The sequence below is a fragment of the Quercus lobata genome, chromosome 2 (assembly GCF_001633185.2).
Source record: "Quercus lobata isolate SW786 chromosome 2, ValleyOak3.0 Primary Assembly, whole genome shotgun sequence".
NCBI classification, from domain to species: domain Eukaryota; kingdom Viridiplantae; phylum Streptophyta; class Magnoliopsida; order Fagales; family Fagaceae; genus Quercus; species Quercus lobata.
This window is the reverse complement of record NC_044905.1, coordinates 52,864,142-52,881,718: the sequence shown is the minus strand read 5'-3', so window position 1 is coordinate 52,881,718 and position 17,577 is coordinate 52,864,142. Positions and strand designations below refer to the sequence as shown.

Sequence of the window (17,577 nt, the reverse complement as noted above, 5' to 3'; positions counted from 1 at the left end):
TTTTATAAAATCCTAACTTGATTACGAAACTATACCATCACATAAATTACTCCAGTCTTTTATGTTTAAATTTGATAAAGAATTCATTGCTTGAATGTGCAATGACTTGCAAAAAAATTTCTAGACGTTTTCAGATATTGTAAAAATAAAAAATAAAAAATTCAGATATAAAAACTTCCAAAATGCCAAAAAATATTAAAGAATCAAAAGATTCACTATCTAGAAATTATTGAAACAAAACAAAATATATATGTGACTGCACAATAGAGAAACATAAGAGAAAGATGAGTTATCTTTAAAAGAATGATCTATGATTATAACGGTTGAAATCTGCCAAATTGTGATATTACAAAAAAAAAAAAAAAAAACCCAAAAATATCGATATTAAAACTTCCAAAATGACAAAAAAATAAAGAATCAAAATAGTCAAAACCTACAAATTATAGAAACAACATAAAAAAATGTGACTATAGTGTTACCTTTAAAAGAAATAATTTATCACTATAGTCATGGAAATCTATCAAATAATTTCAATATTGCAAAATAATATCTCAAAAATTCATATGTTAAAACTTCTAAAATACCAAAAAATATTAAGGAATTTAACTGAAAATAATTAAATAAATGTTCTAAGGCATCCTATATTATGTTGATGTAGCCTGTAATAAGATTCACAAGTAATAGAGATAACAATGATTTATAACTTGATCCCACAAAGAGCTTTTGAACCTTCCACTGCAAAGAGCTTTTGAGCCATTGTGTTTTCAGCTAATAAAATTAGTTTATTAGCTGAAAACAAAACCATACGACGAACGCACCTTCAACTTATTTGTATTAATAAGAATCTTGAAATTAATGTTTGATATGTCAAAACTCAAAGAGTCCAGCAAAAGATGGATTTCAGTAAGAGGAAGAACTACCCCTCCATAGCTTTGTATATTTTCCGTTGACAATACAATGTAGCTAAACAATAAGTTAACAGAAAATGGCCATACATATAAATATAAGATATTGACTAACCTTTATAAAAAGCTGTCAGATTCAATATTCACTTTGTGGTGAGGGTCCTCAAACAACATCTTCTCCGCGAATAGTTTTTGGGGTTTAGGTTTTCTACGCAAGCAATTCTTAAATAGGAGAGAGTAGAGGCAGTGGGAGAGTGTCCTTATTTGGCTAGAAGTCTAATTTGCATTGGAAAAAGAAAACAGTGATGAGGTGGAAAATTTAATTTAATTTAAATAAAATGATAATTTTATTTAAATATTATGCTGACGTGGAAAATTGTGAGAGTTTCAAAAGTTTCGGTTTTATATATATATAATATTGTGCTGACGTGGAAAATTGTGGGAGTTTCAAAAGTTTCGGTTATATATATATATATATATATATATAGATAAACTACATGTTCTGAAGTTTATGCCTACTATACACTAATAATGGAAACAATATAAGAAATTGCCTCTCAATAATTACAATGGAATACTCTCAAAGACTAAAAACTCAATATAGTAGAAATTGCAAACCCAAGCCTCACAAATTCTCTTTCATTGGTGCACTTCCTAAAAACCCTAAATAAGTTCCCAAAATTTTCATTGTCCCTTCTTGCACTCTTTCCAAAGCAAAATAAATTTATGTTTACTCTCTTGGTTTAATGTTGAGAATATTATTTTATGTACCATTTCATATCTCTAAACCATCATAATTTTTCATTTCAATATCAAAATTGGTATAATTAAACCTCATTTTTCGACACCTACAAATATCGAGTGTACTAGTCAATTTCAACAAGTATTGGTTATATTATTTACGAATGTACCAATTAATTAATGAATTTTTGCTCATAATAAGATTCTTTAATATATTGGTATTCTTTAATATCATATACCAAGTTATACATGATTTAACTTTTGTTAGGATTATATTATTCAATAACTTTCTATCGGATGCATTTTTTGATAAATCGATTGTTAGATTACATTATATTTTCTTCTATCTCACATACATGCAAAATATCAAAACGATCAAAGATTAATAACTATGCATCTACAAAATATTGAAATTTCAGGTGTTTTTAACTTTAAAATTATACAAAAAACATAAATTATAAATAAAAAGGTAAATAGGATATGATTAACATGAAATTTAGTATACATGTTAATATATATAACATATAATCTAGTAGTTGGATTTTTAATCATTAATCTGCTAAGTGATATAACACTAAAAAAAAGAGTTATGTCAGATTTTACACGATCTTAATAATTCATATAATGAGAAGCTATTGTTTTGAATTTATAAATATACAAATTATTGATATTTATATATATATATATATATATCCAAAATGATTTATTTTTTCATAAAAATAAAACCTTCATTGTGTCTTACGATCAAAGAACTGTCCTTCCATTATCTCGTACAGCCGCCCCACCACTGATGAAACCCAAAGTAGGCTGGACTTGACGCACTCAACAGTAGCATATATCAGTACTTCTGTATGCTCATTGGACAAACATAATAAATGTTTCCGTGATGAAGTTTTATATAGTGGCCTACATTGTGTAAAATTCTAGACACAAGCGTGCTTAGACTTAATATATATCACCACCACACACCCTTGATACGATGGTCATTCCACAAGGATATGTGTTTATGGGGTGTAAGGGGTAAGGACCGGAGTTCAAGTCTTTAAGAGGGAGCTTCACATTCATATACACTTTGATTAAGTTAGAGTAGAATTCTATCTTATATATATATATATATATATATATAAATCTGAGATATATCAGTTTCAAATTAATGTTATTTGACAGTTACCTAAACCATTTACCAAAAAGACAGTTACCTAAACCTTTGTGTTTGTGTTGGGTATGATAATAATGACACCAACAGGGTTCTGAATAACATGAGTTAAATTGTGTAAATAGGAGAGCATAAAATAATAATAATCTTTCTTCTCGATATATACAATATCATTAAAAGGTATACAAAAAATCAAGGTCATGAAGTAGGTGTATTGTTGTACTTTTAGCTAATGACTCTTTGGGCTGCTTAGCCATCTCACACCCATTGGCTTGTTGACCTCCAATTTTATAGGTGCAGTGGTAGTGACTGTTAGGTTTTTAGACCCCTTAAGATAATATGTTTAACCTAATATTAAGTCAAGTTGATTAACAAGTTTATTATTCAAGTTTAGATTAAACAATTATGGGCAAAACAAATATAATGCGGAAAGTGAAGAATACAAAGATCTGATGACCTAAGAAAACTAAACTGGTAAAAAACTTGGGGAAAACTTGACCTAATTATCCTCAAGGTAAAAACAGATCCACTATGAAAGAATTGAAGTTTTACAAAAGGACTTAGACCACTAATATCTTAATGTTACCTTAAGTAGAAAACTTACTACCATGACCATATGACAGCTCCGAGTCTACAAACTACTTCTTTCCTTGAATCTGCACCAAACACAAGTTCTCCTACTTGTGACTTTGAGACTCCACCCAAAGGTTTTGTACTTTGAAGGATCTTTGTGTAGCAACTGAATCACCACCAAAACTTGATTTCAGATCTAGACTTTGGTAGAGCTTTCCTTGTGTTTTAAGGTAAACACCTCTCAAATCTCACACGAGAGAGAACACAAAGCTATTTAAAGACATCTAAAATATGGCTAGGGTTTTTCCTTTTACACTAGGAGTGAAATACTTAACCCTACACGTCATATGAGCTTGGGCTGCGTTTGAAATTTCTATAGAATTTTCTGATCTACGATTCTCGATCGATCGAGCTTTGCAATTTTGCATAGTAAATTTCTACTTGATTCAAACTATAACAAATAAATTTTGAGCAAGCCTAAACCTAGACTCATTGTTTTGATCATGGTTTGCCAACATATACAAAATGAAGTTCTAATACATTTAGTTTGTAAAGTCTTAGAACCTAACAAACTCCCACTTTGGCAATCCGTGACAAAACACAATTCATACAAATAAATTGCTCAGAGTGTAAAAAGCCCAAATACACAATATTGCCCATACTATACAATTCAAACTAACTACTACCTATCAGTTGTAAGTATAGACAGCACCTTCGAATGAATCAACCTGTAAATTCCTGAAACACTTAAACAAAACATAAATGCAAGTGTTGAAAATACAAGTAAACCAAAATAGAATTCTTGATTTCACAAAACATAAAATAAACTACACATATTATAATGAATAACCATCATATACTGAATAAACATCATAATATATAAACCATAAACAATCTATCAAAGTTTGTGAAACAAGAACAATGAACATACATCTCAAAATAAAAAATACATAAAAAAAAAAAAACTACTCCCCCTATCTCATCTATCACACTCCCCCTATCTCTATGCACTCCCCCTTTTTGTGACATATTGCCAAAGGGCAATCATGGCTGATCCGAGGGTGGATCCGGTGGAGAGGCATCTCTAGTTATAGCAAGCTCAGCTTGTAAGGCAGCATCCTCATTGAGCAAGTCCAAGAGTAGTTGTCCATGTGCAGATTGGACTGTAAGTACAGTCTCCAACATAGATCTAGTAGATGTGGATGGCTCAGGATCCACAGCAACAGTGGGATCCACATACTCCTCAGCTGAAGGATCACCAAAAGGACCTCTAGATGCGTCACTTGTGGAAGACTCAACTCTAGGACATTTTGAGCTAGCTTTTAATTAAGTTACTCTTTGCCTAAGAAAGGTTGCACCTATAGGAGCTATGACATGTACATGCTCTGAAGCGGGAAAGTCCTCTAAACCTAAATCTAGGAGGATCCTATGAATAAAAACTTGGAAGAACAAACCATATGATTTAGCACTACTCCTATAGACCTTTACAAGAGAACGAATAAAAAGAGTAGGAAAACTCATAAAAGCATCAGTGATGAGAGTGTACAAAAACGCATATCTCTTAATGGGAATCGTATGTATATGAGAGATAGGCCAAATACTATGACAAAAAATCTTAAAGAACAGATAGTTGAGTTCAGTAAGCTCATGAGTAGTAATCCTAAGATCAGTACCCCAACTAATTGTAGTACCAGTAAGAAGTGACATGATGTCATCAATGGGAGGAATTTTTGTGTAAGGATACACAGGCTGCTGTACCAAAGGTACTTTGAGAGCAGTAGCCACTACCTCTCGGGTAATGACAAACTCTTAATCCCTTATCCAAGTCTTCACAAAGTGAATATTGGAGTCATTGGTGTGAATAGAGGTTTAAGTAAAACTCTCTAATCAATGCAGTAGGAAGAGGATATTCTACATCCAAAATAGGTAACCAACCTCAACTCTCAAAATTCCTACGTATTTCAGGATTCACCTCATGTAGAATAATCTTTCTCTTAGCCCAAACAGACCTAAAGACGTTTAACTTCTCACAGGCATCATTATTAGACTTAAACTGAAATCTAGTCCTATCAAAATCAGAAGAGAAGGAGGAGGTAGTGTTTTTCTTTGCTTTAGTTTTCCTAACCATGACTCTTAAGAATAGGAAGGAAAACAAAAACAAAAACAAAAACAAAAACAAAAACAAAACATAACACAAAAAACAAGGGCAAACTGCATTAGAAAGGGATAGAGCACAATATATATCAAGAAATTGACAAACTCTATGATGCATGTAATGAATGCACATATGATGCATGATCTAATGTACAAAAACTTGTTCAAGTTTACCAAATTTACGAATAAGTGACTTAGACAAAAAAATTTTAATACAAAAAAATTTTAATCCAAAAAAAAAAAAAAAACCACAAATTTTGAAAAACCCACTTTTCAAAACCAGCATATAATGGCTTAATCCATCAATTTCACAAGTCAATTTCAACAATTTGAGCTTAATTAAACAAAAACCCCAATTTTGAAAAATTTCAAGCTCTAGATTTTCAAATCCTTCTCAATTCACAAAATTGATCAAATTAATGCATGGGAATCATGTATATATCATCTAAGAACAAAAACCCAATGATTAATTTTGAACAAAAACAACCCAGAAAACCAAAATCTCAAAATCCTCTCTGTTCGACATTTTGAAAAGATTTCATGAAAAATGCATGAGAATTGTAAACAAATTGAAAAAGGAAGTGTATATAGGTCTTACCTACACCTGAGGACAAAAACCCTTGAAGATTGGAGGAGGAAAATGAAAAAAAATTCTTGGATTGGATTGGTCGAGAGAGAAAGGGACGAAAAGAAAAGAAATTTTTTTGAACTTTTGAAGAACACGTGATGTAAAACCTTTTTATTTTTCTTTCTTTTCAAAACTCGATCAATCGAGTACAGATCGAACTAGATAGAGAGTTCCCTTTAAAACAGCTTAAGTTATCAATCGGTCGAAAAATAGCTTCGATTGATCAAAATTTGAATAAAACAGATTTGATTGATCAAGAACCAATCGAGTCAACCCGAGGGCAATGATTAAAAATCAAGGAATTTTCGATCGGTCACATTCGATAGATTGAATCTACACCAAACACAAGTTCTCCTACTTGTGACTTTGAGGCTCCACTTAAAGGTTTTGTACTTTGAAGGATCTTTGTGCAGGAATTGAATCACCACCAAACTTGATTTCAGATCTAGACTTTGGTAGAGCTTTCCTTGTGTTTTATGGTAAACACCTTTCAAATCTCACACGAGAGAAAACACAAAGCTATTCAAAGACATCTAAAACGTGGCTAGGGTTTTTCCGTTTATACTAGGAGTAAAACACTTAACACTACACGTCATATAGGCTTAGGCTGCATTTGAAATTTCTGCAGAATTTTTTGATCTGCGATTCTCGATCGATCGAGCCTTATTTTCGATTGATTGAGCTTTGCAATTTTGCACAGTAAATTTCTGCTCGATTCAAACTATAACAAATAAACCTTGAGCAAGCCTAAGTCTGGACTTATTGTTTTTATCATGGTTTGCTAACATATACAAAATGAAGTTCTAATACATTTAGTTCCTAAAGTTTTAAAACCTAATTGTGACTGGTGAGAATAGCACACATTGTCAACATGATTAATGACATCTAAAGCATACTCTTCAAAAGAAAAATACACTTTGCTGAAGAAGATTTGTTTTATTATTTGTATATATTTCAGGTCAGTTCTGTTGAAATTAATAGTATTCCAACATTTCATTAAAAAAAAGAAAAAGTATTCCATCATTTTCCAAAGCACGAAACTACCTAATATCTTACAAAAGGGTGTAACAGATGCAGAAACTAATATGTCGTAAATAATATAATCATCACAGACACACAATTATGAAGTCTGTCCTTCACTTGATACTAAGTTATAGGTAAAAAACTTGCAGATATCATGAAGGAATATGTAAACTGTACCAATGACAGCATGTGCTCTTATGTGAACTCTGTCTACAAATACAAACACTAGTTCAGGTTTTCAGTAAACCTTGGAATCATACAATATTTTGATTCTTCTTATAGCTACACTGTGGTTGCTTGGTCCAAACACTAGTAGGAGTCATCTGCGGTGAAGTAGTTTACTAATACAAGAGTGAAAAAGCAGAAAAAACATGTAAGGCTTATTTGTTTAGCCTGGGGATAGTAGAAAATAACTGGATGAAGTGATACACAATGCATTAATTGATATAGCATTTTGCGTATATGAAATGAATTAGAGATTGGATAGTAGCATTTCGGTGCTCAAAATTACCTTGTGAAACAAATGCAGTTGAAATATAATGAACTGAATTTAGCAATTTTATAATTCTTTCCAAAGAGAAGAAAAAATACCCAGTAAATTTACAATCTACTGATGAGAAGAGGCAACAGATTTGACATCATTGGACTGTATTGACATCCAGCTAAATACTATCATTTTTGGCATCATAAATAAATGTGTGCATTTATCTATGATAGGCAATCTTGTTTATGTTACTTTTTATGCTTATTTTCTGAAAGTAGCTAGGTAAATATACTACTTGAAATTTGAGTGCCCACATGCATATTGTCTACCCATGGCTTAGAAATAAAAGCATTTTTAGGCACCCAATGAATGTCTCTTTACCGTTAGTAACAAAAATTACATCACCAATATTCCATTTTATCAGAAAAACCTTTGCTGTTAATTTACAGGTTGAACCTAGAAAAATGCGCATATATATATATATAGAGAGAGAGAGAGTCGCAAGGTTTTTTTTTTTTTTAGCTAATAGGTTGTTTACAGTAACTTAAAGGAAAACATCATTGTTAAGACAAAAAGAACTGCACTGTAGAAACTTCCATATTCTGTTTTTTTAGCTTGTACTGTTATTTTCTTCAAGTCTACAATTAAGAATCCATATTGGATTAAATAATCAATTGTTTTCAGGGAGTCTTGAACTTGAAATCACCATTGAGGCACAAAACTGTGCTCTAAGTAGCTATTGATTTCCATTTTTTTTTTTAATTACTTCTTAAGTTTCTATAAAAGTTAGTGGGATGCATATGTCTGTCTTCATAGTTTCAGACTCCCACTAGCCTAGTAGATTTTTCAGTATTATATTACCAGCCAAAATGTATTACTATTTTTCTACAGTTAACATTCTTCTATTCTTGATAAGAACAAGAAAACATATGCAAGAATCATTGGTAATCCAAACACAGATGCATGAAACCTTCATTGTACAGGGTAAGACCTAAGACGTGATAGTCTATATAGGATGATGGGAATTTTTTCTTAGGTGTGGCGTAAATAAGATTTTCTTTATTATTCATGAGCTTTGATTTTTTCAACTTATGAAAAGATGGCATATTTCATGAGGAAGCTTCTCAGTTTTGTTGATAAGAATCTCTCTCTCTGAGAAGCTTATCTGAGAAGAAGAAGAAACTCTCTCTCTCTAAAATATTATATTTTTCATTGGCTTTAAGATTCAAATGGGAAATACAGGTTTTGTAGCAACATAAAATTAAATAGAAAATTTTTCCCATAGTGTAGTTATCAGGTTAGGATCATTTTGATTTCTCAGGAAACGTAAATCAACTCCAACAGAACTCCCCTAAAGTCTATGCTACTGAATATATCTATGGTCCTGATTACTGACCTTTCCTGAGAAATTTCCTGAACTTCTCGTTGCTTTTTAGGCCAAGGAGACACATAGAACTGTTTTATACTTTCAACAATAGTGTGTGAACTTCAATATGATATAGCACGACTTAAATTATATCAGTATAGTGATGGTGTGAAATTGAAAGACAAAAGTAACCATGTTTCATGTTTATGAAGTATGCCTTTGATCCAAAACGTAACTTTAGGATTAAAATATCAATTTTTTTCTTCAACGCCACCTTATCACCACAAAGCTTGAATACTCAATTTACTTGATTTGAGAAAGTTAAAAACCCAAAAATTTCCAAAATTGTAATCTCTCAACACGCCCCACAACACCCCCCCCCCCCCCCCCGAAGTTTTTGAAACAGACCAAGTAAAACTAAATTTTGATTTCTACTATAAATTTAATAACATGTAAAAAGAAAAACTTTAAAAAAAGCATTTTTGTTTGAACTACATGGAATTCTATGTATTCTGGTTGATAGAACAGAACATGTTAATTAGTGCATATGGGTAGCTCCTTAAGACTTCTCTTATTCATGCATCTTTTGTATTAAATGTTTATAGTGCTTATCCAAAGGATCTTTAGTATCAACCAAAAGGCATCGACTTAATGGACAAGAATAAGCTTCCAGTGGAAAGAGTTAAAAGATTAATTACAATTTCCAGTAAGCAGAAAGCTCCATGGCAACTGATAGGCAAAGTAAGTAGATCGTTATTGACACAAATTTTCACCAACTATGGCAATAAATATATTAATTTTTGATCTATAATATGTAATTACATTGCTAGTTTGCTACTGAAAAATACCTATTTTGAGATAATGGTAAAACACTATCAGTTATGGATAGTCAAGAAGAATATTAAACTTTTGTTTTTGTTATTAGGAGACTTTAGAGTAAATTATAGAGACATTTTTATTTAATCAAGACCAAGAAGATAGTCTGCCGATAACAAGAAATAATTAAAATCAGTTTGTGTATATATATAATCATTTTGTAAGAGTTAATGCTTTCATACACCTTTATTTGTAGTCATAGCATCAAAACAACAAAGGCTAACGCGCTTGTTGGAATATTCATGTGTAAGATATGTGATTAGTTAAGACATTGAATAATAATGACAAGAGTAACCAGTTAATATGATATATTTGAACCTGAATTTGTAGGCTTAAACTTTTGGGTTAAGTTGTGTTCCAACAAAAAAAACTTATCAAGGTTCATGTTTAACTCTCACAAACCCAAAATCTAGAATCCCAAAAATTGGCTCCCATTAAGTATAATGCAGAAGATTACCATGTTAGCTCCACTTATGTTTGAATAAAGACTTGAAAAGGGCTTCTATTTAAGGGGGTTGGGTGAGGACTACTCGTCCTTGAAGTGTAACTATCACATTAAAGTAGTGTGGTCAATTAAGTAATAAAACCTCATATTGAATAAAATTGATAGGAGTATAGACTTAAACTTTTGGGTTAAATAATGTCCTAACACAATATATGAATCCATCAAGAAGGAACTCCTTAAGGAATTAGTTTTTAACTCTCACAAACCCAAAATCCCAACACTTGTTTTTATTTACCAACTTCAATCATGTAAAATTTCCTCAAACACATCAAAGTCATTGTGAATTCCTTTGGCTATAGGACTGCAAAGGATATAGAACACCAATCTGCTTGCTATACAAGTCAAAAGGATCAGAAATATCATGTCATTGGTAAAATCAATCTTACTAAAGAGTACAAGAAAAAACCCTTCAAGAGATTAAAACAAGCAATTATAAAGTACATCCTAAGGCATAAAACTTTGTAACAAATTCAGAGGAGTGAAAGATGAAGATGATTTTCTCTATGATAGCACAGAAACATTCTAACTCATTTTAAATCATGCATAGAATTTTATCTATTTGAGTTAGAGTCATTGGTTTTTGAAAATATTAACTTAATAGAACTCTATCATTATCACATTTTTATGACACTTACCATATTGAAATTTATTGACAATATAGACTTAAACAAATCACGATGTGTTCATTGGTTTAGCAACAATCACTTTCTTTACACTTAATGCATGGAAGCCTTTTATTGATGTGACATGTTAACATATATATAGTTTCATTGAGAAGGAAAATAGAAAATTATGTAGTTTCATTGTTTGTAGCTTTTATATTCAACAAGGCAGAATTGCTTGAAAACTTCCTATCTTTGGTGTCCATTCAATACTTTACTCTTTAATAAAAATTTTCAGCTATCAAAGCTTTAAGCACGGAGAAAGTCAATAAAGTCAGATGATAATAGTACTTACTAGAGTTTTGTGTTTTGCCGTGGGATCAATCTTCTAATTGAAAACCACATAATTGCACACCAAACAATCTAAATCCATTTGGGGTATGATAATTTCCTTCTCTTACGTGCTAGCCAGATCTGCCTTATACCCCCAAAAAGTTAGCGACGATCATGATTAGAGCTTCTAGTAATTAATTATATAGCCCTGAAGATGAAATCTCTACTGGTTTAATTGTGCACTTCAAATTAATAATTTGGTGCTTTTGAATGCCTTAATGAACCTCAAGACCAACTTTGACATGCTATGTGCTCGTCATCAAGTTATCATGTTCTTATCAAATATATATATATATATATATATATATATTATAATAAAGAAATTGTCATGTTTATTGACTTATTGGGGTAAAAAAAAATACTGGAAGGAAGGAAAAAGAAGACACAAAAATAGATAGGTAAGCATTTTCATTAAGATTCGAAAAGTAAAGCAGCTGAAGTGATTGAAAGATAAATACCCAAAAGCTTTCCTGGAATACGATACACCGATTTTCTAATATTATAAACTTGAAGAAACAACCACGGCTTTCTGCGCTAATGCGTAGAGCCTTGCACACGATTTTAGTGCAATAGTTGATTGGTGCTGCCCTCTAAAGATTTCCCACAGATTTGAAGTTCTGCAAGTTGAGAAAAAACTTGATATATCTGATGTTCGTAAGAAATTTAACAATATACATACATACATACATACATACATACATATATATATATATATATATATATATTCTGTTCTTGGAATATACCTGTAGAAAGATTGGTGTTGGTAATGGCATAAAAGCTAGAGCGTGCAATGGTGCTATTGATGTCCCAATTTAGAGGTGAATTGGGAAAGTAGTTGCTGCTCTCGTTGTTGGAGCTTGACAGGTTTGGCTGATAACCCAATCTCCCAGCTGGCTTCAACTTCCTTCTGATCATAATAGATTCCTCAAACATGTGAGAGCTAGGCTGTTGTTGAATTTCTCCCTCAACGACCTTAGAGGACCTTTCACAAGCTTCAAGCTGAGTCGGTGGCTTCAATTGTTGCAAGATTTGAGAGCATCCAGGTGCAGGACATTTTCTAGTGCACAATTTTTCTCTTGTCCTTTCTCTAGCTCTTGCTCTTGCTTTAGCCCTTGACTCTTTGGCAAGCAAGTGAATCTCATCTTTGTTCAGCTTCCTCATCTTCTTATTAGAAATGGTACTTAGCAATGCCGACGAGTTGTTCTTTGAAAGTACTAACCCTTCCAGGTTTCCACCATTATCAGTGATTTGGTTGATTCTTGAAACCACTTCACAGTCGAAATTAGTGGATGACAAACTAGTTTTAGCACACCCATTACAGTTCTGCTTCATTTTAGCTGCTTCTTTGATCGCTTTCCTCGACTTTGTCAGCAACCAGTCAAGGGTTTTGCTAGCCTTGTCAAACCCTAGCATGTCTTGGAGATCAAAGAACTTGCGAGCTATCTCAATGGAGAGCCTCACCCTTCGGTCCCTCAACCCCTGAGACGTGTAAATCTTGCTGTGTCGATCTTTCTTCACAGGTTTCTTAGCAAGAAAATTAGAAACACCAAATGGGTTTCCGATATTAATGTTGTTTGAAGGCCTTGTCATTATGGGGTTGTTCGAAACTGAGAAATTGATCACAGTTTCAGGAATTGGTAAAACTGGACCCGCTAGAGCTAGCGGATCGTTTTGGTATTGTTGGTGAAGGGAAATCTCGTCAGAAAGTTGGAGGTGGTGATTAGAAAAAGGGAGAGGAAAAGGTTGGTAAGAGGATGGGGGAAAGTGTGGAGAAGAATTGAGACTGTTGGTAGAAGAGAACATTTGTGGCTTGAAATTGCACCGTATAAAACCCTAGCCAGTTTTTTTTCTTCTGTTTTTTTCTTTTTTTTCTTTTTCCTTTTCTGTACAATGAAAACTACAAGGTAACCTCCCCTTTGAAGACCTCCGGTCCACTAACCTTTATACAAATCTTTTTCTATTCAATTCTTTTAAAGATTCACTTCTGCAAATAGCAACTAAAAAGTAGCTTTAGAATATAAAATAAATGTATATGTACTTAAATGGAGAGAAACAGAGTTTGAGGAACTTTGAGGGAGATGGTATACCTGCAAACAGAAAAAAAAGTACCGCTTAGGTGGTGTCTATTTTAAGGGAAAGTTAAATGGTGATAGTTACACATCGTTAAGGAACACACAAATCATGTTTTTGTTAAAATTATGAAATCTTTTTTTAATTTATTTTACAATTATAAGTAAAATCATGTTTTTACCGGTGTGGGTGTGTAATAAGAAGTCTGTTATATCCTTTGCACAGGTTTTGATAAAATTATTGGTATATATTTTAGTTACAATATATATATATATATATTTTAACCCTTAAATAAAATATTAAAAATTTGAACACCACCCTAAATCTAAATTTTGTTTAAACCTGATGAACTAAGTTTGAATCTAATAGTTTTAATGTTACTTTCACAATATTTTTACAATAATTTTACAATAAAAGTTAAGTTGTATGTTGTAATTGGTTTTTATCTAGACTCACAACTGATATCACTTTTTTACATACTTTTAATAATTTGTCACCAAGCTTTTATAGCATTATTATTAAAATTGCATCTTAATTAAGCAAAATAAATAAATAAACATTCTCTTTGGACTATTCCCAACTCTGACACTATTAATTTCTTAGAAAAAAATCTTAAAGCCAGCACTTATATATCCCTCTCTCTTGTATGTGTTTGTTTCTAAATATATATATATATATAATTTTATTAATCATCATATAATAAATTAGGAAAGATTCTTACAAATTAATTTGGAAAAGACTGTTATGTATTAATTGATCACACGAACGCAACATATTTCTTCAAGTTTTGTCTTTTGTGTTTTTTTGGGTATTTTTTTATTCATATTTAATTATGTCTAGGGCTAAAGCTCGTACCCTCTAGGTAGATGGAGTGGATCAAATAGAAAACCGTGAAGGGTTTGGAGGATAAAATATCTAACTAGACAAAGAAACAGGGTTTTTTGTGGATTTGTGCCCACTTGACGTGGGAGCAGTGAAAGATGCTAGCTAGCTAGCTAGCTAGCTAGGGGATCGATGGGAACCCTTTTAATCAAGCCATTGAACGAACCCGTTAATCGTCTTCAGTGAAAAAGAGTGAAACTGGGGCTAGGGTTTAGGTTTCGAGGAATTTGAAAGTGAATAAAGAGGTTAAAATAGGTTATCAATTGTGGGTAGGTTACGCCATTATGTATGTGATTTGTAATATTGCAGGGTCTAAACGTCTACAAATTGTGTTTAGGTTTCCCAAAGGCCGTGAGTTTTTTGTGGTGCTCGTACGTGCAGATGTATAAAACACAAAGCAGTGTGTGTAGAAAACACAAAGCAGTGTAGGGGTCGCCTTGTCCTTGTGCCCAATACCAACTAATCAGAAAAGACAATTTAGTGAATATTGAAATGATGCTTCTCGACAGGCCCATCATCCATGTCACTTTCTTTGTAAAGAGAAACTCATTTTTCTCCAAAACCAATGACTTCGTTTTGACTCAGATAACATGATTAGTTTAATTAACATTCAATTAGTCTATATCCATTGACCATTAATGCAATAAACTACAAAATTGGTCAGCAGATAAATTATATGTGGAGGATAACCAAAGCCATATAAAAGTGGGAACAGGGCTTAGGTTCGGTGATATGTGCAATGTACCTGTTAAAATTTAGACATTTTTCAAAATAATTGTCACATGTTTATATTTCAACGAATTCATAAAATAACTTACACTAATCTTATTATGTCACGCCAATAATTGTAAAATTTTTTATTTATATTTTTGAAGTATTGCTATTTAAAAAATAATATGTTTACAATATTTTTATAATAAATCTTAAATGTCAATCTGTTATTGACTGTTAATTGTAGCAAAAATGTAATTTCAGTGGTCAATTCAAATTAAAATTAGAAATAACTTATCTCATATGATTTGTTGTGAAAATATTATGAACATAATATTACACTTGTTGTTTAACATTATAGGAAAGATTATGCTTAGTTAAGTTCCAAACCATTCTACTATTTTAGAGTGCCCAGTTTGTTAATTTATATATTTACAAATCTTCTAAATCACTTATAAACTCGTAACTTTTTATTTACCGATCACAACTCAAAAATGGTATATTTACATATTTTATTCTAAACCTTTTCATTTACATTTTCTTTAGGTCAACATCTGCTCAAGTATATTTATAAAATATTTGCGTCCATGAACCATAAAAGAAAATTAAAAAAAAAAAAATACTAGACTTTGTTAATTATTGTTGTTAATGTGTCCAATGAATGATCATATAAATTTTCTTTTGCATTCCTTTATTTGAGATTCAATTTAGAATGATGGTAAGTAGGACTGTCCACCCAACCCGTATACCCGACCAACCCGCTCGAGCCCGAACCGAAAACCGCCCAAACCGACACTTCGATGGTCGGTGGCGGGTCGTCGCCCACGAAACCCGACGCCTTCGGGTCAGTTGGCGGTTTTCCTCTCCCAAAACCCGAGCAACCCGACCCGATCATAAACCCAGAAACTTCCAGCGATATTCGAAGGTTCTTCGACGAAAACATACAAAATCTGGTGATATTTAAAGCTTTTTGGCGAAAATTTACTTGAAACCCATCAGATTGGACGAGATCCGACAAGATCTTGTTGAGATCCGGCGAGATCTTGTCGTGATCTGGCCAGATCTCAACTGATGCGGCCAAATATCGGCCAGATCTCGACGGATCTGGCCAAATAACGGCATCGGAGATAAAAACCGAAACTGACCAATGAACCCGAAAACCCGACCCGACTCGAACCGGCCGATCCGACTAGCATTCCGAGTCAGTTTCGGGTTCTATTTTGACTCACCCGAAAGTTTTGGGTCGGGTCCGGTTCAGGCACAAACCCGACCTGGCCTGACCCGTGGACACCCCTAATGGTAAGTGTGGGGACACAGACTCAAATATATTTTTGGGCCTTGGGCTTGTACGAGAAGGTATAGTGGTCTGAGAATGGATCAACTGTAATGAAGGAACAAGACCAAGAAATTCATGAGCAAGGTATGGTTGTAAAGGCTGGGAAAGGTAAGTCGAGAAGGAGTATCTCCTCGGCTAAATAAAGAAGGGGTCAGAATGAGAGTTCTATTATCCAGAGTGACATTCTAGGAAGTTCTATTGATAAGGATATGCAATATGAACGTACGGGACAAAGTGGGAGTTGAGAAATATCTAAGAAAAAACTGCTACCACCGCATTGAATGCTTTGCAACTAACTCTAGCTGTATTTATGTGGAGATTACCCCTAAACAGTGCTGCCTCGGCCGCCCCAACTCATAGAGAGCCTATAAGGGTGTCAGATTGGACAAGCACTCAAGTGGTGGCTTGGGCGGTCGACAAGTGGAGGGCCAAGATCTTTCAAAGGGAGATATATAATGTAAGAGACCCCTGAGGAAAGAGGGGATCAGAGAGAGAAAGAAAAAACACTGTAGCAATCAAGAAACTAACTCTTTAGCTACATTTATGTGGAGATGACCCCTAAATAGTGCTGCCTCGGCCGTCCCAACTCACAGAGAGCCTATAAGGGTGTCCGATTGGACAAGCACTCAAGTGGTGGCTTGGGCGATTGACAAGTGGAGGGCCAAGATCTTTCAAAGGGAGATATATAATGTAAGAGACCCTTGAGGAAAGAGGGGATCAAAGAGAGAAAGAAAAAATACTGTAGCAATCAAGAACTGAACTTGAAATCAAACTTGGGAATCAATATACAAGAACTAGCCTTCTCGGACCACGCCAAGGACATTTTTCTTTAGACTAAATTAGCCCATTTACATTTTCTTGTGATCTGAATCTATTTCATTTGTGGACCGATTCATTAAAACCTAGTTTTCTAACCCACTCTCTAAAAATTCATTGTTTTAGGCTTTTTGACCCTAAGTCTGTCCATAATTTGGACTAGGGACCCAAATTTGGTCCTTATAGTAAGATATTATAAATTTTATAAAATAAATCTTACAAATTGATGTGTCATCGATTGCAAATTTATTACAATATTATTGAAGTACACTAATCATATAAATTTTTAAAATGAAACAGAGGATATATAGCATTAGGTGCATGGAACGCTAATAAACAAATCCCTATTATTGGAT

The 17,577-nt window shown here is 33.0% G+C and overlaps 1 protein-coding gene across 1 annotated transcript; it reads right to left on the bottom strand.

Annotated features, from left to right (window-relative positions):
• Window positions 1–11,783: 11,783 nt before the first annotated feature.
• On the bottom strand, window positions 11,784–13,318 carry LOC115978018 (transcription factor CYCLOIDEA). The gene is made up of 2 exons (XM_031100052.1): window positions 12,150–13,318; window positions 11,784–12,023 (listed from the first exon to the last, which is right to left on the bottom strand). The coding sequence occupies exons 1-2, from the start codon at window positions 13,207–13,209 to the stop codon at window positions 11,968–11,970; spliced, it is 1,116 nt and encodes a 371-aa protein (XP_030955912.1). The 5' UTR covers window positions 13,210–13,318; the 3' UTR covers window positions 11,784–11,967.
• Between the last annotated feature and the right edge of the window lie 4,259 nt (window positions 13,319–17,577).